General features: G+C 49.5%; 2 protein-coding genes across 6 annotated transcripts in view; both read right to left on the bottom strand.

Annotated features, from left to right (window-relative positions):
- Nucleotides 1-10,004, bottom strand: part of L3MBTL1 (L3MBTL histone methyl-lysine binding protein 1) — a 31,046-nt gene extending 21,042 nt beyond the window's left edge. The window contains exons 1-6 of one of the 5 annotated variants that reach the window (XM_075108953.1): nt 7,299-9,354; nt 6,340-6,502; nt 5,822-5,962; nt 5,370-5,489; nt 2,300-2,497; nt 1,894-2,056 (exon numbers count right to left, since the gene is read on the bottom strand). In XM_075108953.1, coding sequence (XP_074965054.1) covers nt 1,894-2,029 — 136 coding nt within the window. In that variant the 5' untranslated portion in view covers nt 2,030-2,056; nt 2,300-2,497; nt 5,370-5,489; ... (1 more) ...; nt 6,340-6,502; nt 7,299-9,354. The other 4 variants (XM_075108955.1, XM_075108956.1, XM_075108952.1 and 1 more) reach the window with 4 other exon arrangements.
- A 7,879-nt stretch (nt 10,005-17,883) lies between these two features.
- Nucleotides 17,884-22,749, bottom strand: SRSF6 (serine and arginine rich splicing factor 6). The gene is made up of 6 exons (XM_075108957.1): nt 22,435-22,749; nt 22,011-22,159; nt 20,466-20,593; nt 20,029-20,237; nt 19,516-19,605; nt 17,884-19,397 (listed from the first exon to the last, which is right to left on the bottom strand). Exons 1-6 carry the CDS (start codon nt 22,539-22,541, stop codon nt 19,034-19,036), a joined length of 1,047 nt encoding a protein of 348 aa, XP_074965058.1. The 5' UTR covers nt 22,542-22,749; the 3' UTR covers nt 17,884-19,033.
- Between the last annotated feature and the right edge of the window lie 1,658 nt (nt 22,750-24,407).

The following is a 24,407-nucleotide window of genomic DNA, read 5'->3' as shown; positions in this document are numbered from 1 at the left end:
GCAGGAGCGTGCTGGTGAGCTCCTGGACTTCATCTTCCAGTTTAGTTTCATTTAAAAGGAGCACACTGTGCTGCCCAGGGCCTCTCTGCAGTGGGAACCTAGGCAGCAGGCGCAGGAAAAATCAGGAGATTTGCTTTTAAAGACCACCCCTGCTCTCACCTAACACACGTTCTTGCTTTGCTCACACACCTCCTGAAAGATGCTGGTCAACTGGGCTGAAAATTTTCATCCCGGTTTTCAAGAAAGGTAAGGAGGACAACCCTGGTAATTATAGCCTTGTCAGTCTCACTTCATTGCCTGTTAAAATTATGGAGAAGGTTATTCTGGACGTTAGTGAAAAAACACTTGAGAGACAGCACAGTCACTGGTCACAGCCAGCACCGGTTCCCAAGGGGAAAGTCCTGCTTAACTAATTTAATTTCCTATTAAGAAAAGGTCACCCATCGGGTTGACAAAGGGAAGTCAGTATATGTGGTATTTTTTTTTTATTTTAGCAAAGCTTTTGATACTGTCTCTCACAGTATCCTGCTGGACAAAATGTCCAGCACACAGCTAGACAAGTCCAGAGTACAATGGGTGAACAATTGGGTGACAGGTCGGGCTCGAAGACTTAGAGTAAATGGGGTCACATCAGGCTAGCAGCCAGTCACCAGTGGGGTACCGCAGGGCTCAGTTTTAGGGCCAATGATCTTCAATGTTTTTAAAAATGATCTGGATGCAGGAGTCAAATGTACATTAAATAAGTTTGCTGATGACACTAAATTAGGAGGAGCTGTGGCCTCCCTTGAGGGCAAAGAGGCCTTACAGAGAGATCTGAGTAGAGAGTTGAGCAATCACTGACTGTATGAAATTTAAGAAGAGCAAGTGTCAGATTCTGCACCTGGGATAGGGTAATCCTGGGCATATGTATAAATGTGGGGATTAGAGGCTGGAGAGCAGCCCCATGGAAGCAGATCTGGGGGTTTGGGTTGATGGCAAGTTGAACATGAGTCAACAGTGTGCCCTGGCAGCCCGAAGGGCCAGCTGTGTCCTGGGGTGCATCGGGCACAGCACAGCGAGCCGGCTGAGGGAGGGGGGATTGGCCCACCCAACACTGCACTGGTGTGGCCCCACCTCGAGCACTATGCGCGCTTTTGGGCGCCTCAGTATACACAGGACATCAAACTATGAGAGCGTCTCCAGAGGAGGGCGACCAAGATGGTGAAAGGTCTCAAGGGCAAGACTTACAAGGAGCAGCTGAGGTCACTTGGCTTGTTCAGCTTGGAGAAGAGAAGGCTGAGGGGTGCCCTCATCGCAGTCTACACCTTCCTCGAGGGGGGCAGCGGAGGGGGAGGTGCTGATCTCCTCTCTCTGGTGACCAGCGATAGGATACAAGGAAATGGGATGAAGCTGTGTCAGGGGAAGTTCAGGTTGGACATGAGGGAAAGGTTCTTCACTAGAGGGTGGTCGGACCCTGGAACAGGCTCCCCCGGGAAGTGGTCATGGCACCAAGCCTGTCAGAGTTCAAGGAGCGTCTGGACGATGGTCTTAGTCATATGGTTTAGTTTTAGGTAGTTCTGCGAGGAGTTGGACTTGATGATCCTTATGGGTTCCTTCCAACTTGAGATATACTGTGATTCTATGATAATGCGGCAACCCAGGAGCCCACATGCCCTGCAGAGCAGGCTCCCAGCCCACTAGGTCCCAAACATCAGGGCTTTGGTTTAAAATTCAAGAGGTTTTGATCAGCCACAAGTCATCTGGTGATGTGGGATAGGCTCAGAGAACCTCTAAGATGGCAACAGCTTTGCCTCCCAAGGTTTGGGAGCAGAACAGATATACAAGGAGTGTGAGGTATCAATACGCGGGGAGAAGGCTGGGGAGGCTCTACTTAGAGAGGACAGTTCCACATACCTGGTATGATGAAGGCAGTTGTTGGCAGGTGGGTGCTCTGCACAGTGCTCTCGGTGGTGACCACATGGACGCTGACCTCCCCAGCAGCATTCCCCTTTGTGCTTCTCACAACCTCCATCTCTGCTCTGCTGTCCATCACCTTACCTGGGCACGGTGCGTGACACTGGAAGACAGCAAGACAGAAGCTGAGTTGGGTACAAGTACAAACACAACAAAGGAGTGAGAAAGAGACTGTGGAGGATGTTTCCACCATCTCCCAGCAGAAACCCGTGTGAGACGTATTAAAAGCCCATCAAACCCAGCAGAGAACAGCATGAAGGTCACAGCTGGTAGCACCACGACATAGTAAAGTCCACGTCGCAAGATCCCAGCTCAGACCCTGCAAACACCAAGGTTTTTTTCTTACCTGACACCACCATAAGATGGTACAAGCACAGCAGGTTCACCACAAGCTACAGCTGCTCCTGGCTCCCTCTGGGGCCTACACCACTCTGATGCAGACTGTGACAGAGGGTTGGCAAATCCTACCCTGGAGAAGATGGAGGTCCCTGAAGTTCCCCTTCCAGTTCTCCTGTTGGGCAGTCACCTTTGGTCTTCTAACCAGCTGTATGAGAGAATTTCACATGTGACAGGAGTTAACCAGAGGGGAATGACACAGACATGAATTCCACTACATGCAGCTGAGTTTCTCACAGAACTGGTGACGTTCAACCCATTTAACCATGGATTTCAAGGAGTAGGCAAGGTGTCAGGGCCCTGAGGGCACTACTGGGCCTTACCGGCCCTGACCAGCCTCCCCTGGGACTCCCACCCATGGGCCCAGAGGCTCCATGTCAGCTCACCCTCATGTCACCCTCAGCCTGCCTATGCTGCACTGCAGCAGTGCTGGTCTCCAGCTGATGTCTGGCAGCAGAAGGACCTGACCTACTGGCTGGCATTCTGGCTTCATCTCAGACCTTGCCTGGTGACCCGAGCTCCTAGCTGGACCTGGCCACAGTGGCTCTGCCAGCCACCTTCCTGCCAGCAGGCAGGACAGTGCCTACACCAGGATGTCCCCAGATCAGGACCTGCCTGCAAGCCAGAGGGAAGAACAGCATTGTCTCTTGGTGCCCAGGGCACCCCAGCAAGGGAGGGCTCTCGGTGCCACTCCTGCCCTGGTGAAAAACGCAACAGACACACAGAGCTAAGCAGAAAACCAGCAGTATCATCAGATGGTCTCAGGGAAGGCAGATCTCTCCTTGCCTATTGGAAATGATGGTCCCAGTGTCCCAGGGACTGCACAGTCTGAGGACACTGGACTGGGAAAGGATTTTGGACCTCTCCTCTTTCCCACAGACTCTTCTAAGCACTGACTGCTGGGATGGAGGCAGGGCTGCTATGGGGCTAAGTAGGGGACCATGCTCATGTCTTGGTTATTTTTGATGCAACCTAAATTTGAAAGAGAAGATAGCCATGTGGAAACCAGGACAAACATTTCAGTGAAGCACAGTTAAATAAGAACTTGGCTACAAAGGGCAAAGTATGGAATTTTAAAACCTGAGACATTAAGATACAGGTATGACAACCAGAGGGAAAAGAGTGGGATGGCGTTAGGGGAAGATCTACTTCTTCCTCTATCACAGTGCTGTCAGGTTTGTGATCAGAAATACCTGATGTTTAACTGACAGATGGTATGGACCTTTAAGGCCCTCCAGGTGAAATGTCAGAAAACCACTGTTAAGTGTCAGGAGAACTGAAGGAAATTAGTAACTCAGCTGGACACAGGACTCCAAAATGAATTTGGCAGCCAACCTATCTTGGTGCTTCCTAATACCCACTAGGAACCTATCTGTTTTCCTAGGCACTTAAATCTGATATTTATCCTTGATTCATCACTTGGGTCAAATGTTTCAAGGACAACTCCTCATTTTGCGTGAGCTGTTGGCTTTTTTTAAATTATTATTTAAATAGAACTTGGGACTGGAAATGCCTAGAAAGGAAAAGACATAACTGGATCCAGTGCCCAAGCTGGGTGATGCTCAAACTCATCTCTGTACAGCAGTCTATGATGTGAACACAAAACCAAATAATTGCACAGGAAATAACCAGCAGTAATAATCATGTGTCAAACACTCTCCAAATCTTTGCAGGGCTGCCTGCTGTCAAGACGGGTTCTCCTGTGCCTTATGAGTTCAGGATGAACAGAATGAGTTTGGATTAGATTGTGGTGCTATTCCTTAAACTGGAAGAACTAAATAACTGAGATTTAGGACTTAACTTCCAGACAATCCCTCCTCCAACAACCTCCTGGGAAAGGCCTCGTTGCAGCACAGGGCATGTCCCCCCACCGCACCACAGCTAGGCAGCCCAGCTCAGAGGGTCAGGAGCCCTCCAAGGAGCTTGAAGGAGGCAGAGGAGCCCATCCAGCCCTGCCCTGCAACAGTCACCCCTGTTCCTCTTATTTGCCCCTCAACAGCAGTGTCCGTGCTTCCCCCAGCACCTCTGGCCAGAGCAACGTCTTCCTTGTTGGCGGAAACCTTTCCCTAACACCTTGCCCCAACTCCTGCCCTTCGGGCACATGTGGAGCACAAATTCTGCAAATAACTCCCCCAGCACATATCCTGCTCCATCCCGCAGGGGAGCAAAGACTTTGAGGTGCTGGACACCACAAAGCCTTATGCTTACAGACGTCTCAAGCCACATTTCTTTTAAGATCCATGGTGGCAGAGAGGCCCAAAGATATTCCAGGGCCACACATGAGTAGCAAGAACATCGGGGGTGTGAACCTGTAAGCATATCCTTGCCACAGCTGAAACCCAGCGACTCCCAGGGCTCTCACACCTCTTGTCAAGGGCTTCCATGGTATTAGAGAACAGTTTACCACCAACACTGCTCACATCAACCACAGCACACATTGTTATACTTTTAACTCGGGACTTCTGAGATAACCCCCGCGCAAACAGTCCCGAGCCCTAGAGCACTGCTCTGGACCACTGCCCCACAATGCTCTGGAGCCTTGCTGGTGGGACAGGTGTGGGCATGACAGGACACCCAGGCTGCAGAGCTCCATCCCCAACCCAGAGGGGTGAGAATCAGGGTTGGAGACACTGTTTGCAGCTCACAGTTTTCAAAACCCTGGCAGAAAAACCCCTGGAAACCCAAACTGCCGTGAAATATCTCAGGCCAGGAGCAGCATATGAGGAAAAGGGGAAAAGACAACAAGAATCTCTGTAAAGGAGCACAACCACAGCTACAATCTGCCCTAACATCACTGTCACAGCAGGAAAAAGGCACTGGGACACATCCCTTTGGACAACCCTGCTCCCTGACAGCAGGGCCTCTGACAGATGTCAGGGAGAGGATGCCTGTGGCTGAGACAAGCCTGGTCATCTCTAAGCCCCAGCAGGTACCACCACCCCAGAGATCACTTCAAGTGGTCTCCTGCAAGCCCTGGTATGACCCATTAAGGATTGCCAGATATTTCAGGCTGGAAGTACCTCAGGAGGTCCGTAGTCCAACCTCCTGCTCACAGCAGGGTCAGCTACGGGATTGGCCAGGTTGCTCAGGGCTTTATCCAGTCTGGCCTTGAAAACCTCCCAGGATGGAAACCATACTTCCTGCAAATTAGCACAACAATTAGCAAAACAAACTAACATGTTCCCTTTCTGGTGACTGTTCTAGATGATGAACCAAAGGTGTATTTATTTTCTAAATTTTTTATTTATTTGGGATCTTAAAAAGCTTTTGGCCTACATGTGCCCCAGTGACACCTGATAAAACTCTGCCCATCCCAACAGGACCAGAATTAGGCCAACACTTAGCAGCTTTCAAAAATCCCACCATCCAGATTTTAAAATAGCAAGCAATTGTAGAGGTGAAAGCTATTTTGGTGTGAGGCCACCAAGTTCGCAATTTTTCCTGGTATTGAGTATAATTCAGTATGTCTTACAGAGGGTGTAGGTCAGCCCCACTCCCCAAGAAGCCTGCTATTCAGACTTTTCTTTAGATCCACAGGAACCTAAAACTCCGCACATCCACTCCTCTCTTCTGCCTTCTGCTGAGGGACAGCCAAGGACCTCAGGCTCCCACTCTGGAAAAGGCAGAAAGGAGAAAAGCCACCTTAGGAAACCCTGGCCACACATACACATTGACACGTGGTCCCTCCAGAGACCACCACAACATGTTGGCTGGAAGGAGGAATTTTTCAATACAACTTTCATCCAGAAGCGCTCCCTTTCTTGCCCTGCTTTTCTCCAGTAAAGCAGTTCTTGCAAACACGTTTTCCATGTATGAGTGAGTGCATGTGTATGGCCATCGGTCTGCAGTCAGGCCCCACCAGCCTATTTCAACCAGTTTTGACAGCAAGATTAGACATCTCTGTAACACTGGTCTCTATCAGAGTAAAACCTTCCAGTTTGGGAAACCAAGCATCTGCACAGAGAACACGGTCTCTGCCTTGCCCCTCACCTCACAGCGGAGGGCCTCAGCACAGGCTGAACTTCCTGAGCACCAGAGAGCAGCTGGGGACGGCTGATCTGCACACACATATTCACACAGGCAAAGGAAACTGGCCACAAAACATGCGTTTTAAGGCAACCACGCTTCACTGGTTCTGCTGCTCACAAAGTTTCTAGATCATCAAACAAGAAACGTTGGATGTTAGTACATGAGTGCTCTGGACCACTGACGCAGGGGCTTGGAAAGCAATGCGATACGCATGAGCCTCCAACTCTGCCACAGTCTCACACCCACCCTCTTGCAAAACCACAGCAAAGCAGGGAACGATTCACTGTTTGGAAAGAGGAGGGATACACCATAGAGCAGCATGGAGAAAAACAACTCCCAGCACAGAGATAACTTACAGCCCCATCAACAATTTATAAAGCACAGTCAGTCAAAATGTGCGTTTCTTTTCATCACAAAATTGGCTTAAAAAAAACGTATTTCAAACAATATTAGCATGTTTATTGGATTTGTGGCCTCTCAGATTTTTAAATATTCCTGAAATCTGCACTGGTATACGCTGGGGGTCACCCAGCTGGAAAGCTAAAGCTTGACAGAAAAGGCCCTGGGGGCCCTGATGGACACCCCATGGATGTGATGGACACATGAGCCAGAAATGTGCCCTTGCAGCAAGGCAGGCGGACGGTGTCCTGGGCTGCATCAGGAGGGGTGCCACAGCAGGTGGAGGGAGGGGATCTTTCCCCTCTGCTCAGCACTGCTGAGGCCACTCCTGGAGTGCTGGGTCCAGTGCTGGGCTCCCCAGTACAAGACAGACAGGGACATACTGGAGAGAGTCCAGCAAAGGGCCGTGAAGGCGATGAAGGGACTGGTGTGTCTCTGCTATGAGGAGAGGCTGAGAGAGCTGGGACTGCTCAGCCTGCAGCAGAGCAGGCTCAGGGGACCTCATCGGTGCATGTAAGTACCTGGAGGGAGGGTGCAGAGGGGACGGAGCCAGGCTCTTCTCGGTGGTGCCCAGGGACAGGACCAGAGGCCGTGGGCACAAACTGACACACAGGAGGGTCCCTCCGAACATCAGGAAACACTTTTCCACTGTCAGGGTGACCCAGCACTGGCACGGGTTGCCCAGGGAGGCGGTGGGGTCTCCATCTGTGGAGACACTCAAAAGCTGCCTGGACACGGTCCTGGGCAACTGGCTCCGAGTAGCCCTGATGGAGCAGGGGGCTGCACGAGGTGACCACCTGTGGTGCCTCCAACCTCAATCATCATGTGATTCTGTGAATTATTTTTTTCAGGAATTTCCTCGGCCATAACAGAGAACTTCTCCATCCTTAACAACAGCTGAAGTATGGATTACTAATAACTCCCCGTGGCAAAATTGAGCCCTTAGAGAAAACACCAGCTGGGATCATGCTAAAACTGCAAGTGGTACACCAGAGCACTGCAGAGACATGGTGGGCTGGGAGCTAGTCCCTTGGGTCTTCCCATCTTCTGCACTGCCCAGGGCAGGCATTTAAGAGACTAATGGCACTGCAAAAGTATTTACTCCATATACACGCAGGAGCATGCTCAGTAACACCCTTTGCACAGGCGGGTGGCCCAATGGCAAACACAGATGCCTCCTCCCTTCCAAATCTGACTGTTGCTTTAATCCCAGGAGGCAATGCCTCCTCTGGAATAAGCCAGGGGCCAACAAAGTCCTCCTAGGTGCTGCTGCAGCACGGGGTGAGGTCTGGAATGGACCATGGTATTTATCAACATCTCAAAACAGGATGAAATGTCCTTTCATGCAGTAAGAGGCTGTTTGTGTTGCACGTTTCAAAATAGCAAATAGATTCTGTGAAGATAGAGATCAGAGGGAGAAGGGTGAGAAAGCAGTAAACTGCCTTCCACTTTAGGTTCAGACACAGCTAACAGAGCAGAGACACTTGAGGTGGGTGTCACCTGCTGTCCCCAGGAGCGTCACTGCCACCAGGATTAGCTCTTGAGCCTGTGGATCTGCTCAGACCCGTAGGCAGGGAGAATGAGCAGTTACCAGCCATCTCGTGTGCCACCTCAAAGGGCTCAAGGTGACGCCATCCAGGCTCAACACTGAGGCCAAAAGGCAGCCTGAAGCCTGGGCAGCTCCAACTGGGCGCAGACACCCAGCCACTGCTGAGAGAAGCACAAAGGGGACACCCGTATCCCACCTTCCACTCCGCTGCCATAAGCCACTGCCTACTGATAGCACCAGCCCTGCTGCAGCATCCAACCCTGCGCAGAGGGAGGGCATAAGACAGGACATTTTTCCACAAGTGCAAGTTACATTTATAAGCAGGCGGAAACATCCAAAGGCGACTGATACACGATCCCGAAATGTTTCAGCATGTCCAGTCTTTTATAACTAGTAAAGAAATAAATCCAGAACCTGTCCTAGAGGATGTGGAACATTCTCTCTGTAGTCAGAGCTGTGTGATCTGTGTCCTGCTAGGCTGGACTAACACCCTCCATGCTGCAGGACCGCTTAAAGGACCACACTGGTGACATCTTCAGGCTCCAGGACAGCTTGTGCTCATGCAGTGTTTGAGAAACACCTGAAGGAACATGGTCCAACGACTACCCTGGAAAGGGCTTCTAACTTCTGCGTGTCCCAGAGAGGATCCCTTGGGAAAGCCAGAGAAGAACAGTGCTGTTCCCTGTCTCTGCTGGGCACCGCTGGGTGACGCCTGGGCAGTGCCTCACACCACACATGCACACACCCCCCAGGTGGGATCAGTCAGCCCAGTAGGACCTGCAGGTACACCAGCACAGGACTTGTCCAAAGGAGATAAGCACCTGCACGTTCTTTTTTTTTTCTTCCTTTTTTAAATTTTTGGTGAGCTATGCCCCACTATCGGGTGCAGTGCCTTGCCTTGAGGAAAACCGCTTTGCTGCACATAAACGTTACAGCCCTGAGGGCCCACGCCTGGGCGGCCGTCGGGGAGCGGGACAGGAACCCCGGCCCACTCCGCTCCCGGCCGCCCCCGCCGAGCCACGGCCCCAGGCCCCGTCGTCCCCCCGCCGCCCGCCTCGGCCCGGGCGCGGCGACGCCGCCGGGCCTGGGCCTGGGCCTGGGCCGCCCCGCCCGCTCGGGGCCGCTGCCGAGACACGGCGGCAACCGCGCAGCGTCCCTCCCCCGCCCGGCCCGGGGCCGCCCTGGCTGCAGGGGGCGGCGCGGAGCGGGCCTGGCCCCGCCATCCCAGCCCCGGCAGGCCGCGGGCCCGCTCACCCGGCCGGGCCCTCGCCCGCGGGGAGACCCGAAGGCGGCCGGGCCGGGCCTGGCCGGGGGAGCGGTCCACGGGCTGGGCCGTGCCCGGCCACGCTCCTTACCTCCACGGCGGGGTCCGGCGGCCGGGGCCTGGGCAGGGCGCTCCTCCGAGCCGCGGCGGGGGCTGCACGGCCCGGCCTGCGCGGCGCAGAGCCGCGTTCGGGCCCGCACGGCCCGGCCCGGCCCGGGGCTGGCGGGGCTGCGAGCAGGGCCGCGGCGGGCGGTGGAGCCCGCGGCGGGAGGGGCGCGGGGCCGGGCCGCTTGTGCGGGAGTGCGTGTGCGTGAGTGTGTGCGGGAGGAGGGGGCGGTAATCGGGCAGGGTGGGAATGCATGCACTTAATGAGCGCCGTCGCCATGGCAACCCGCGGGTTCCTCCACGCCGCAGTGGCGGTGGTTAATCCCGCCGCAAGATTTCGGGGAGCTGCCGGGGGGGCGTCCGCCATGGCAGGGGCCGGGCCGCGGAGCGCCCCCAGCCCGGGAGGGGAGCCCCGAGGCCGCCACCCCTCGCCCCTCCGTCCCTCCCCATGGCGGAGGCCCCGCGGCGCGGAGGGTCCTGGCGCTGGTCACCTCGCGGCGGACCCCGGGGGTCCCTGCGCCCCCCGCCCTCGCCTCGGACCTGGGCTGCGAGGCAGCCCGCGCACCGGTTTCAGCTGTTCTCTCCTGGGTTAGATGCGACGGGGGGCTTGAAAGCCAGCTTTTTCTCTAAGTCAGTAATATTCACCTAACTCCCCTGCGAGAGCAGTTGCACCCCATTGCTGCCCACAGCGTGTCCTCCTCACATTAGCAGCCAAGAGGCCCTGGAGACCAAACCAGTTCCCCAGGCCTTGCCGGATGCAGGCAGGCCCCAGCAGAGCTGAGGAAGCCTCTCCTCCTCAGCGGTCCTACCACAGGCCCAAAGAATAATCGGAGAACATTAACAGGAAATCCCCACGGTTACTGGGAAGCAAATGGATCACTCGAACGTTCGCTGGAGGAGATGCAGGGCTTGCTCTTGCACGGTGCTGAGTAGTGCTTCCTAAGTGCTCTGGTCAAAAACCAGGGCAGCTTGCCTGCCGCCCTGTAGTATTTTATGGCCACACAAGAAGTGTGCCTTTTAGACATTTACGTGATGGCTGTCCCACTTGTCCGCAGAAGGTGGTAGTGGAAGGAACTGAGACTGGAAGCACCAGGACCAAACTGCACAAAAAGCCGCTGAGAAGGGCACTCACACATTTTACTGGCCGGGGAGAGGCAACCGCCTGCTCCCCTGCTAGCCAGCTCCTGTCTTACCGAACCCAGGGCAAGGCGTGTTCTTGCTCACTTCAGGCAGTGCGCGAACAAGCTCTTTTTTTCTAGTGTGAGGATCTGCTAGCTTTTTATCACCTTGAGTTTTGCTCTCCACAAATTTTAATGCATTAAAAAAGATGAAGTCTGAGACTCTGATGAAGCAATTAGATCCTGAAAATCAGGAAGTAAGTAACAAGTATTTGCTTTGCTGCTACTGCCGCCTTCTCCCTTTTCAAATAGACCTTCAGTGGCACAATATAGAAAAAGGTCTTCCCATATAAATCCTTTTATGCTGCAGTGGGAGGTTCAAAAAGATTTGAATCGGAAGCAGAGTGAAACCCCATCACTTGGAAAGCAACCCAATATTCACCTTCTCCCGTTACTTCCCCATTCCTGGCTATGCTTGCCATGAAAAAATCATGAATTAAGAATGAATTCCCGGGAAACAGCTACTTTAGGTAAAAACAAGGCATCCCTGGCTTCCCAGCAAGCCCTCTGGCTGATGTAATACCCAACCATTTCTCCCTCTGGTGCCTCAAATTCCATATCCACAACCTCTGTTGTAAAACTTCTTAACTTACACATCCAAACTGGAGGATGAGAGGCTGGAGAGCAGCCCCATGGAAGCAGATCTGGGGGTTTGGGTTGATGGCAAGTTGAATCAATGGTGTGCACTGGCAGCCCAAAGGGCCAGCTGTGTCCTGGGGTGCATCAGGCACAGCACAGCGAGCCGGCTGAGGGAGGGGGGATTGGCCCACCCAACACTGCACTGGTGTGGCCCCACCTCGAGCACTATGCGTGCTTTTGGGCGCCTCAGTATACACAGGACATCAAACTATGAGAGCGTCTCCAGAGGAGGGCGACCAAGATGGTGAAAGGTCTCAAGGGCAAGACTTACAAGGAGCAGCTGAGGTCACTTGGCTTGTTCAGCTTGGAGAAGAGAAGGCTGAGGGGTGCCCTCATCGCAGGCTACACCTTCCTCGAGGGGGGCAGCGGAGGGGGAGGTGCTGATCTCCTCTCTCTGGTGACCAGCGATAGGATACAAGGAAATGGGATGAAGCTGTGTCAGGGGAAGTTCAGGCTGGACATGAGGAAAAGGTTCTTCACTAGAGGGTGGTCGGTCCCTGGAACAGGCTCCCCCGGGAAGTGGTCATGGCACCAAGCCTGTCAGAGTTCAAGGAGCGTCTGGATGACGCTTTTAGTCATATGGTTTAGTTTTAGGTAGTCCTGCGAGGAGTTGGACTTGATGATCCTTATGGGTTCCTTCCAACTTGAGACATTCTGTGATTCTATGGACTTTTGTTTATTTAAACTTAGCTTTTAGTAATGCTATTACAATTTTATTTATTGAGACATGGCTTATCAGATTCCGCTATGCCATTAATACCAGCAGGCCTAACTAGTGCAGACTGCATCAGGGCTGTGCTTAACAGGAGATGCTCTGGGAGACGTTAGGCCAGGATTCAGTCCCACACGTTCTGCTGTTCACCGGATGGTAGCATCTGCAGGTGGTTGTGCAGTTCCCTTTGTCCTCACCCACAGTCATGTCCCACGCTCGTTTGACGCAAAAGCCTGATAGACTTTACAAAACATGAAGCAACAGGAGTAAGTTTGAAGTGCAACCTGGCATTCGTAGCTTTTGTTCCCACTAGGCAGTTCACTGCAATTCTCTGCCTCAGTTTCATGCTCTCTGGGGGCTTTTGTGTATGAAGAACTAAAAACCAATCTGCTCTGGATTGTCAAACGTGCCTAGGTGACACCTATATTATGGCAAATGGTGGATTGCACTGTCAGCTCACAGAGCAACAATTTTCAGTTGTCAGCAAATAGACCCAGACGAGGTAAGCAGAGAGCCTCTTTCAAAATGTTTTCTCCTGTCTCCCCAGTTACTGTCAGCACCTGCTCCGCACTAAGTGGCATGCTTGTGCCAGAGCGCCGAGCAGAACAGGAGATGCCACCCCAGGGTAGCTGTTGCACCCCACCATTGCCCCCCCCAGGTTGACTGTACAGCATCGCTGTTGTGCCACTGTGATCGCAAGAGACTATTTGCTGTATTATTTTTCTCTCATGTTGGTGCTGAGCGAGGATGCTGACAGCTGACACTGAGCAGAACAAGGAATACAAACACTGCATGGGAAAGCTTTTTGGACTTGACCCAGTTCTAGGAGAAACATTGCTCTTCGACTAGCATATAGACTGGGTGTGATTACAGCAAGAAGATAAGATGTGATCTATTTAACACCTACTGCCTTAATGGCACTAACTGTTCTTATTCACATTTACAGGATAATCCTGTTCCGGGAGCTGCATGCTCCAGTAATAAATTTGCACAAGTAATTCCCCCCACAACTCCATCTACATGACAGCACAGGCTGCATCTTCCAGTCACCTCCAACCGTGGTGTCACCCACAGAGGTCTCCCTTCACTATTTTTAGGATTTTGGACAGATCACTGCCCCCAGTTCTTGCCCAAAGGCAAAACATTGGATCAAAACTTAGGTTTTTGCTTTTAAAATGAAAAAAACTTAATTTTTAAAAATTACTATTTGAGATATTCTAAATTAAAGTAGTCCACCCTGCAGAAGTCACTTCCTGTGAACAGGAGGAAGAGGATGTAGCCCTTGAGTCAGAGAATCACCCAGCATCACATCCAAACCTCGGGTATTCATACAAACTGTTGTGAAGTACACCCCGAAGCACGCGTTACCTGTAGACATCTTCCTATTGCCTCTACTTTTCCAGTGGTATGGATCACACCAGCTGCTGTGGTCCATTCCTTCTTACACAGGAGTGCAGCTACGCTCATCCAACCAACTTGGACATGTTATTGACAGATGTAGCTAAAAGGGTGGAAGTCTATGAGCCACTTCAGAGCAGTTTGTTTATTTAAACTTTTATTGGATTATGAAACAACTGAAACTTCCCCTCCAGCATCAACATACACATTTCAAAAAAATAGTAATGTGTGAAGAAGCTTTGAGAGTTAAGAGCCCACATTCTGCTATTTGATTCTTTCCACCTAACCACAAAACAAAACACGGGGGGAAAGCACTGATCACAATGTTAACAGATACCGTTATGATCCCAAGAACAGAGAGTTAACATTCTTGAACAGTTAATAGCTGCCACCATGCAAAGCAGTATTTGTATGTTTTGCTTTTCACCTTTTGAAGGAAGGCATTCCTATTCACATCAAACAGACATTACAAAGAGCAAAACAAACACGGCAAAGATCTGCTAATTGTGTCACAGGAACTTTACCTCCTGATCAACATTTTAACTATGCATTTTTCAAATCATCGCAGTGTTTTGCATCATCTCTCAAGGACATACCGAACACCAGCTCAATGAAATTTTCTGGATTTCCAGGCTTCTGAGCCAAATTCCTACTTTCCCAGCTTTTGCTCTTTGACTTAGGTAACTGCTCTGTGGATGCTATGCAGATGTTACAATGCCAACCCGAACTAGATTTAAGTAGGAATCGGAAACAGTTCAGGTTATTCCACATGTGAATAATAAATCCAGCAATGACACCTTAAATGCCCCTCCACATTGCTCATGCAAAGGCAGTTACAATCTTGTTTAGGGCAGGAGTAAATGGACTCTAAAACCACAAAATTTAGAGGTAGGAATGTTACAGTAGGAAAAAGGAGTGTCGCTTATTCTAGCCACTCGCAGTTACACTCTAAGCATAGTAATATTGCTAGGTGAGGTATTTCTTCTGGTGTACCTCAGACACAAAAGTTGTGCTCTTCCTTACAGCAAGCCAATACACTGTGCCTGTTTTCTTGTAGTGATGTAATTGGCCATTTCACAGGGCATGTTTTGTGACAGCAGGTTTTAAATCCTCTTGTTCTTAGTCCATCTCCTGCTCTTTTTTAAGCAATGGTTTCTGAACACTTGGCACAGAACAGGCCTATATGTCTGCCTATTAAAGCATGCTGCATTCTTTTTTGTGACAGCACAGGGACTTGCTGAAGCAGAAGCACTTGCATGGACTCCAATAGTAGCATTACCAGCTTCTGAAAATCCCATGTTGTGGATGTAAAGGCTGAGGTAAGCCTTTCTGGGCCTTGGCATCAAAGAGAAAGTACAAACCTCTCATCATCTGCCCCCTTCATTGGCTTTGGGGACAATCAGATTACTTTCCTTGCCAGCTAGATGCTCACTGTAGTCCCCAAACCAGGAGGCACTACCTCATTTCATGCTTCAGGACTGGAGTCAGTCACCTGCCTAGATCAGGAATAATCACATTTTGCAGCTTGCTTCCTCACCAGACCAGGTACACTAGGGATTGTTCTCTTCTCCATCAAAGCACTGAGCCAGAAGCCAAAGCATGGAAGAAAACACCTTTTTGAGCTAGGAAAAAGAATTCTCTTTGATTACCTCCTGACACAAGCAAAGAGATGAAGTTCAAAGCACACGTATCCCCCATTGGTCAGAGAAACTCTGAGCAAGAATGGATTTTGTTTAATACCAGATTTCCCCATTTGTGTGTGATAGCCAGCATCGCTGCTGTCCAGGGGGACAGCGCAAGGCAGATTTCGATTCGCTTCCAAGGCTGCAGGTGGCTCCACAAAGGGCACTCTGACTCACCACCTACGTCAAGCAGAAAAGCTTTCCTGCTATCTGCTGGGGTTTAAGTGAGACACAGTAACGGGGAAAGGTGTTTTCATCAACTTTAAAGCAGATATTTTACATCATATGAATTGCTGATTTAAGGATGGAACTTGCACTTATGTCAAACACCAAATTACAGGGAGGGACACTTCTTTAAATACAGGAAAAGGCTAGGAACAGGCTCAAATACAGCCCCAGATTCTAAGTTTCACTTTTTTTTTTTTTTTTTTAGAGTAGAGCATTGATTTCTCCTTCACAATTTGCTATAGGACATGAACATTTTAAGTCAATCCTGCACTCCACACCAGATGAGGAGTTTCTTTTTTAAGAACAAATTTGTATCAGTTATCCCAAATACGGGGGCGGGGGGGGGAAGTCAGGATGCCTCACACTAAAGCACATCCCTGAAAAGATGGCTCCACAGTTAGGTTAAAAGCCAAGATATGAGCAACACCAGAAGGTTTTGCCATCGACTATTGCTACTACTGCAGGCCAGTGCAAAGCACATGCTACAGCTACAAAGCGCAGCAAGCACGCGACTTCTACTCTCCTATGAAGACCTTTATCCAAACCACTTTTTCAACATCCACAAGAGATCTCAGAAAAAATCACACTTGTGATCACAAATACACACCAGGCGGTGTCTTCCACTCCTACAAAAAATGGTGCTCACAGACGAGAGGGATTACAGTGTTTGGATTTTGTTGGTGGGTTCTTTGAAGAGTTACCACAAGCCTTGTGCTTAATTGCACTGGCTCAGTATCCGGCACTACTGAAATCCTACTAGCTTTCCAGAGGAAACAAGTCCAGAAGGATGTAAGTCATGCCAAGCAATTCCTGCTTCATTTGCACAGTAAAGGGCCATTTCTCTTTTGTGTAGCAGCCAAGAGAGACATCGCATGTGGGGCCAGTAACAGAAAAAAAAAAAATCTTCAATATTTAAAGGAGTTACAGGCAAGTGGGTTAAACCCAGTTTATGCCCTCCCTGTAATTCATGAATAAAGATGACTTCAAACATACCCATTGTCATAACAACCTCAATTCAGAAAGCTAAGAATATAGTTGGTAAAAATCATCATTAACCAAGACTGGGGGGGCTAACAGCTGCTCTAAGGCCAAGACGTTCTCATGCTGGCACTGGAAATCAGTTTTAGAAACAAGCCATTATGAGTATGTACAAGGATGCGCAAAAAGGGAATTATTAACATCTTGTTTTATTACCACAAAGACACATAGAGGATACTGAAAATACACATATATACCTTTTAATCTACTGAACTGCCAGCTCAATTCTTGTTTTGAGGAAGGTGACACATATTTTGCTGATAACCCCTGGAGGCTCACCGAAGAGCAGCTCTCCATGAGGTCTGACCTACTCCATGATATATAAAATCAAAGGGGCACAATGCTTTTGTGTCAACAAGTTTAAGGGAGGTAAATATTTCCAAGGCGTAGCTTGGAGCTGTAAACCTGCATTAAACTATTCTTGCACAGTCTGATGTCCGTACAAAGCTCCCAGTGTTCCCCTCACATTTGAAATCCAACATAGAGAAGGTATTACCTGTAGCGATCACAACTTCAGCATGTCATTTTTCTAGTCATTACACGATAATAGAGCTTAACTAGAACAGCTGCCCATTAAAAAAAAATATGTATCACAAATGACCTAAACACAGGAGTCACCTCGTTCCGAGTGCAGAGAACAAAACTTTAGCACTAAATGCACTCTGCAGAAGGGTGGTTTTGGTCATGCCAGAAACACCTCTAAGGCTCCATGGTTACACGGAGCAGCTCAAATACAGCTTTTTTGATGCTTGGGATAGAAACAGCATGGAAAAACACCAGTAAGCCCATTTTACGGCAACACAAGCCACACAATCGCATCATCCGTTCAGGTCCCATGAGGAAACTAACTTTCCCCATCCTGGGATCCTTTCTTGTACCAGCACAGATACTCACACGCAACAGGCAAAAGCTCAAGCTTTCTAGGTATGATCAAGAAACAGTAAAAAACTGAACCTTAATTTTCACGAGAACTGTTTAGATCATAAAGCAAATCCAGGAAAGAGAAGTCGGCAGCAAGTCGCATTTGAACGTGCACCTGACATGCTCCTTGTGCCTGACCCAAACCGTCTGAACAGATGTGGACAACTCTGATCCTTCAGAGGTGCTGCTTCTGCATTCACACTCGAAGGACAATGTACACTTGAAGAAAGGGTGCTTAGCTGGCCATGTGGCCTCAAGCACATTTCAAGAGCTCCCATGTCTCCTACTAAAACAAAGAATTTACTCCAGCAAGAGGTAAGTAGGGAAAACAGTGACTTCCTCAGCATGAAAGGCATAAAAAGAATCCCATTACACTGCAATAAACACAAGAGTTTGAGTCACCAATTTAATTTTGTACAAGTCAAACTACACATTGTATAAAGAGTACAAGGCAGTTCTAATGTTTGCTATTGCATGTTACAAAAAATCAATTCAACTATAAAGGGGAATTTTTGGGATGAGTCCTATTCCACAATTTAAGTGAATTGGCAACTGTGGTTTAGCAAAGCCTTTGTTAAGACTAGAACTCTAGCTCAAAGAGATTACATTTCCAACAAAGTTCAGACTTACACACAACAGGATTATAGTTCTCCCAGTCTGAAGTAAAATGTTAACATAAGTGAGTCAAAAGGGAGGAAAGACTTTTATTTACCTACTTTTCATATCCAATAGGTATTTAGAGGCTGACAAACCATACAACATACTAGTGACTTGGACCGCATCCAAGAGACACGTTAGTGTCTGACAACTGAGTGACACTTGATATTCAAGCAAAAAAAAGTCAGAAAGCTTTCATTCTTTCAAATTTGAAACATAGGATTTTTCAGCAATACTGTATGATACAGGTTCCAAGAGTACCTTTATTACCTTTAATACAGTCACAGTACAGGGGAGAACGCCCTTTTGGCAAGTTAAGATACAACAGAAATGCTTCAACTTGAGTTTATTGCTGGTCTAAAAAACCTTCCTAGTATTGTTACTGGTTTATATAGTTTGCAGCCCACTTCCACAGATAAACCAGGCAATCATCTGACCTGCCCAGCAAGGCAATCCTGCCTTTGGTAGCAAGCTGCAACCTATTAAGCTAATGATACCCATAGTTCTAAAACCATCAAAAAAAAGGAAAAAATGATACTTTCAAAAAAGCCCAGATTTAAGCATGTTTATGTTCAGTTTATTTTTAATATAAAAACCACTTTGCACTTAAGAGTACTTAAGTTACTCCTGCGGAAATACTATAAAATCAAAACTTTTAGCTGTATTTCTACAAAAGGGGGACTTTTCCTGCTTTGTACCACCATCCGATCTCATTTTCATATTTGGGATACAAATTAAACCTTTACGCTCATTACTTAGTTCTTAGGCCATTCACTCCTGCAAGAGAAAAAAACCCAACTTCTGAAGTACTAACGTAACACTAATGGCCTGACAAGTAGGAAAATGTTCCGTAATAGTGTGCAATGTAAGAGGAGAGTTCTAGTCTTAATCTCTTGAACTAGATCTTGATCGTGAGCGAGATTTTGAACGAGATCTGGAGCGGGACCTCGATGCAGCTCTTTTGGGTGGCGACTCTGAACGAGCCTTGGCAGATGGCTGCTGCTGCGGAGAATTGGAACGAGACCTACTCCTTGACCTGGACTTAGACTTAGCATCTCCTTTACCATTTTCTTTGGGAGATCGAGACCTGGACCTGGATCTGGACCGAGACTTCTCAGACTTCTCCTTGGATCTGCTGTGAGAGCGTGAACCCCTGTCAGACTTGGGTTTCGATTTGCTCTTTGATCTAGACTTCCTGCTTTTAGATCTGGAACGTGAGCGGTCTTTGCTTCGTGACCTGGATTTAGATCTTTCAAAAAGAGACAGAGTTTATTCTGCATGAACTGAACTGTACTTACAGCAGTTTTAAATACCTACCAGTTAATAAATACAATTCTTGTACTAATAGCAAACAATGCATCACTTACCGCGAACGGCTTTTGGAGACACTACGGGACCTGCTGCGGCTGCTCCTACTTCTACGACTTCTGCTTCTAGACCGTCTTCTAGATCGTGACCTAGAAACATGTAAAATGGAATTTGCCTCTTATTCTTTGTCTGGTGTGCCCTGCTGTGCTATCTAACAGAGAAAAGCAGCTGAAGAACTTTGCTAAAACAAGCATGGCCACATCAAGACATACTGTTAGTCCACTTGGATTCGATATGCTGTCAGTGAATTACACCTGATGCTCCACATGTGAAGAACTCTCAAGCCTGGCTTTCCTGTATTACGTGAAGAAATTCCTTCTACATTCTCAGGCATCACCCTATTCCTAAAATATCAACTGAACTGGTAAGAGTTTGAATCTCTAATTTTGATATTGGGATTTGAATTTAGAGTCTGAATTGAAGAGCATCAGCCTCTCTTGCAGGTAGGGCCACCTACACCCATTCTTAATTAAGTAGTCTTATTGCAGAGGCTGCTGTGTCCTGAAAGTTACCTTGACCTGCTGCCAGAGTAAGATCGCCGATGGCTTGACCGTGGCTTGTCTTCAACCAGCCTGATCTTCCTTCCATTTATCTCTGTGCCATCCAGTTTGTCCAGGGCACGCTTCATGTCCGAGTAAGATCGGAATTCAATCACTCCTTCATTTGTACGTTCTTTGTGAGCATCTGCATAGGTTACCTCACCAGCTTGCCTCATGAAATCCTTGAGGGAGCAGATGAAGAATTATATAACCGTTCCACACACTTACACTCTGCAAGTACATGAGCTTAAGACAAGTCTGAGCAAATACAAGAGGTATTAATTGCCTGTAAACATTCACGCACAAATACTTCTCAATTACTTCCACTTAAATCAAAACAAACATCGATAAAGGAAGTTATTGCTTCCTTCTAGTCACAACAGACTCTACGATAGAACATTAATACATACTTTCAAATCCTGCCAACTACAGCGACTGGAAAGGTTTTCAACAATCAGTCTGTATTCTGTACGAACAGGCGGTCCGTATTTATCTCTTCCAGATTGTCTCCGACTGCTATATCCGCCACCACCCCCACCTTTATTGTACAAAGAAATAAAGTTAGACCGTCTCCTAGCATGAAGGAAACTAAATGTTCTGAAAAAGTTAGTTAAACAGTTATATTTACTGGAGTAGGACTTTATTTCTCTAAGCCTCCAATAAACTTTGCAATTTTGCCATAATCTATATTAATGGCAAATCAAACAGACTAAAATCCTACAAGTCTGTGCTCCTAAGATCTGTTAGAGAGTGACTGCTCCTTATTAGATTCACCTTGCTAAGTTTTATTTTACAGAACATTGTAAAATATAAAACTTAACTGATTACATGCATTTCTACATTTTACAAAAACGTTTACTAGTTACACTAAGTACTTACATCACAGTATGAGGTTTTTGGTGGTGGTTTGGCCACAAAACACGCAAGGTAACAGTCACCTAGTTCAGTTTAACCAGTTTTGTCTAACCCTTGGAATCCTCACCATCACCCTGCGTCTAATGGCAAAAGGCTGCTGTCGTCATGGCTTCCGGTAAGGTCAGCCAAAGGGTCATAGGGCAAGGGTCACACAATGTATGGAAAAGCCATGGCCAATCAGGAAAGGCAGTCATCTTAGCCTCAGTGGACACAGCCTCAGCCCCACTGGTCACTTTTAAATTGAAACATCAAGGACTTGTTAAAAAGTTTGAATTGAACATGCAACAATTTTAAACAACATACATTTGATTCTTTTTTAAAAAAGACAGATACCCACCCCCCCCAAACACCAAGCTTCTAGAGACTACTGAAAGGCAAGCCTTAGTACTTTTAATTACAGTACTAAGCCAATTAAGCTCTACATAGCTCAGCTCAAGCAGCTATACAAGTTAGCCGAGCGCAGAAATATTTACAGTATCCCCCACTTAGTACAACAGATTCCTGCTTGAAAACCTCCCCCCACCCCTTCTACAAATTCAGCTGAAACATTCACACGAAGGTTAGAAGCGGAGTGCTTCTACCCCAATTATGCAACGGTATTTACTTATTAACATTAGTGATGCAACATCACTGTTTCATCTAAAACGCTCCCAAAAACACCGGAGCCCATAAATTAGCAGAGCATATCGTTCCTAGTTAACACGAGACCCTTTCTAGAAGGCCACAATTTTGCAGCCAGAACGGCTTCACTATCTGCCCTGCTAAGTTTCTGAGGGGATATCTGAGTGCAACGCTGGTGGCAGGCAAAACGCCTGCAGCGCTCAGCCAGCAGCTCGCCCGCTCCCAGCGATGCACCAGGTATCCCCCACCACCACGCTCGCAGGGACAGCGACCCTCCCCCCGCCCCGCCAAATAACGCCCCTCAGCCCCGCGGGACTCAGCCCCATCCGCTCAGCCACCCCCGGCTCTGCCCTGCCGACACAGCCGAGCCGCCCCCCGCGCCGCCCTGTAACCACGCAGGAAGACGGGCCCGTACTCACTGCGACTACTGTAGCTGTACCCGTCCCTGTCGCGGCGGGGGCCGCGGGCGTGCTCCACGATAACGCGCTCCCCGCACAGATCCTTGCCGTTCAGCTCGTAAACGGCATCGTCGGCGTCTCGGGAGTCCTCGAACTCCACGAAGCCGTAACTGAGGGGTGGGAACAAGAAGGAAGACCCGGTCCCGTCACAGGCAGCACCCGGGGCGGGGGGGGGGCGCGGCGGGAGCCGAGGCGGGACAATGGCAGCCGGCCCCGCCGCAGCGCCCCCGCTCCCCCCGCGCCGCCGCCATCTTGAGCCGGGCGCCACGCGGCAGCGCGGCAACATGGGGGAGGGGGGGAGGGGCGGCGGGCGCGGCCCGCCCGGCCCCGGGGGCGGCGGGAGTGGTTGGGATAGGGGGACCCTAGGCCGCAGGACGGCCCTCACCCGTTTTTGAGGTCGACCTCGAGCAGGCGGCCATAGCCGCTGAAGAAGCGCTGGATGTCCTTCTCCCGGACGTGGTAGCTCAGGCGGCCGATATAGACGCGCGGCATTTCCGCGGCGGGGGGGGGGGGAGGGGGAGAGAGGAGGACGAGGAGGAGAAAGGGGAGAGAGAGGAGGGAAAGAGAGAGGAGAAGAGGAAAAGGAAAGAGAGGAGAGCAAGCAAGGCGGCGCGAGGGGCTCGGGGAGCGGTGCTGCCAGGCCCACACACTGCCACAGCCGCGGCCCGCTCCGCAGCACAATGGCGCCTGCCGCCCGCCGCCTCTTTTATAGTGGGGGGCGGGGACCGGCGCTGGCGTCACGGCGCGGGCCGGGAGGGGAGTGGGGACGCGGGGCGTTGACGTCATCACGCTCTGGTGGCGAGGCGGGGAGAAGGGAGCGTGGCCGCGCGCATGCGCGGAGGTTCCGTGGCCGTACTCGCGAGGCGTCGGCCCACCCTGCGCATGCGCGTAACGCTGGCGGGCTCCGGGGGGGGTGGCTGCGCTGGCGCATGCGCACGAGCGCCTACCCGGGCGTGAGGGGGCGGCCCAGGGTCGGGCTCGCCAGCTCTGTGCGCTACGCTGTTGCTGTGCCGTCCCACGCCCCTCCCGCTTCGTCCCGCTGAGGCGGCTGCTCTTCACGGCACCGTGGCTGCAAGAGTCCCCTCAGCCCGGTCCGCCTTTGTTGGTCGGCTCCGGGCGGGCCCGCTGCAGCCAGCTGTACGGATGGGAGGGCAGGAGCGGCCCTTGCGCGCCCGGCTGGGCCCTCACGGGCCAGGGAGGCCGGAGGCCTTTCTCTGTGGAGCTGCTGGAGCGTTCACTAGCGCTAGCCCAAAGGTGCCAAGCCCTGTGTCCTGGTGTCTCTTAATATAAGTTCTGATTTAGAAAAACCCTCCCAATACATTAATAAAACCGCTCTTTCAGTAACACCGTTTTGTAGTGTATGCTACAATTTGTATGTTTGATAGAAAGTATATATTCTATTGAAATGCATGTGATATTTTTGTATTGTGTACTCCACAACTTCAAGGTGAAAAGGCTGCGTTTACTCCCTACTGCTGGATTTTTCCCAGCTGCATGGAAAGCAGCTCGTTCACCTACAGCTTCAATACTGTGAGCATTGATGTCAGCAATGCAACACACCAAAGATAACACGATTGCCTTCAATTTTTGGGACATTGCCCTGAGTTAATCTGTAACAAAGGAACTGCTGAGTCTGAGTTGGGGGGGAGGAATCTCTTGAGTCTCATTTTTTTTCTCATTAAATGAAAGCTTGATCTGTATAGTACAACAGATGATGAGTAACCTCTTTTTTTCTTTCATTATAGTGGATGGTGCTTGGAAGATTTCATGAGTTCATTGAGTATTTTCTGTCTGCTTTTAGGAAGGCTTACGCAGATAAGTCACTAATTTACAGTCCTCTGTAGTTTTTTCATTCTATATCACCAGGAGGTATTTTGACTTGAGGGTAAGTTTGACCATTAGCCAGGCTGTAGTGTTTATCAGCTCTGTGTAGAGAATTCAAAAGGTGCTTTTTTTTTCATCCTGAATAGCTTGGCACAGAGGGGAACAGCACAAAGTATGTGGTATCTTGCCCTGAGCCTACTGAAATAAAAGCTCTCCTGGAAGAGTTAGGGTGTATCTCACACTCACGGTCTTCAACTTTCAGCTGTTCTGTTTAGAGAAAAGGCTCTGAAGTACCAGTGCTTTCTCCGAAGCAGGTCAGTGGGAAAAGTAGTATAGCTGTTTATTGCCAAAATGTAACTGTCTCTGAGCCTCTCCCATGGACAGCAGTACCATTGCACTGAGTGTTGTATACACAGACCGAAAGGATGGCTTCTTCTACCAAAAACTTAGAAGTATGAAAAGATCCATTTGTTTAAGTCATTTGTGTCTTTTCTGAAATCACTGCAGGTTATAATGTCTGATCATAAAGGTCCT

The sequence above is a fragment of the Phalacrocorax aristotelis genome, chromosome 13, assembly GCF_949628215.1.
Source record: "Phalacrocorax aristotelis chromosome 13, bGulAri2.1, whole genome shotgun sequence".
Classification (NCBI taxonomy): domain Eukaryota; kingdom Metazoa; phylum Chordata; class Aves; order Suliformes; family Phalacrocoracidae; genus Phalacrocorax; species Phalacrocorax aristotelis.
This window is presented reverse-complemented; position numbering and strand designations above follow the sequence as displayed.

Bases quoted from the DNA above. Each gene is read 5' to 3' on its own strand.
- SRSF6 (XM_075108957.1), bottom strand. From the start codon at position 22,541: ATGCCGCGCGTCTATATCGGCCGCCTGAGCTACCACGTCCGGGAGAAG. The intron at 20,238-20,465 runs GTATGTATTAAT...TGCTCCCTCAAG, and splicing joins GTAGTTGGCAGGATTTGAAA to GATTTCATGAGGCAAGCTGG. The intron at 19,606-20,028 runs GTAACTTTCAGG...ACATGTTTCTAG, and splicing joins TACTCTGGCAGCAGGTCAAG to GTCACGATCTAGAAGACGGT.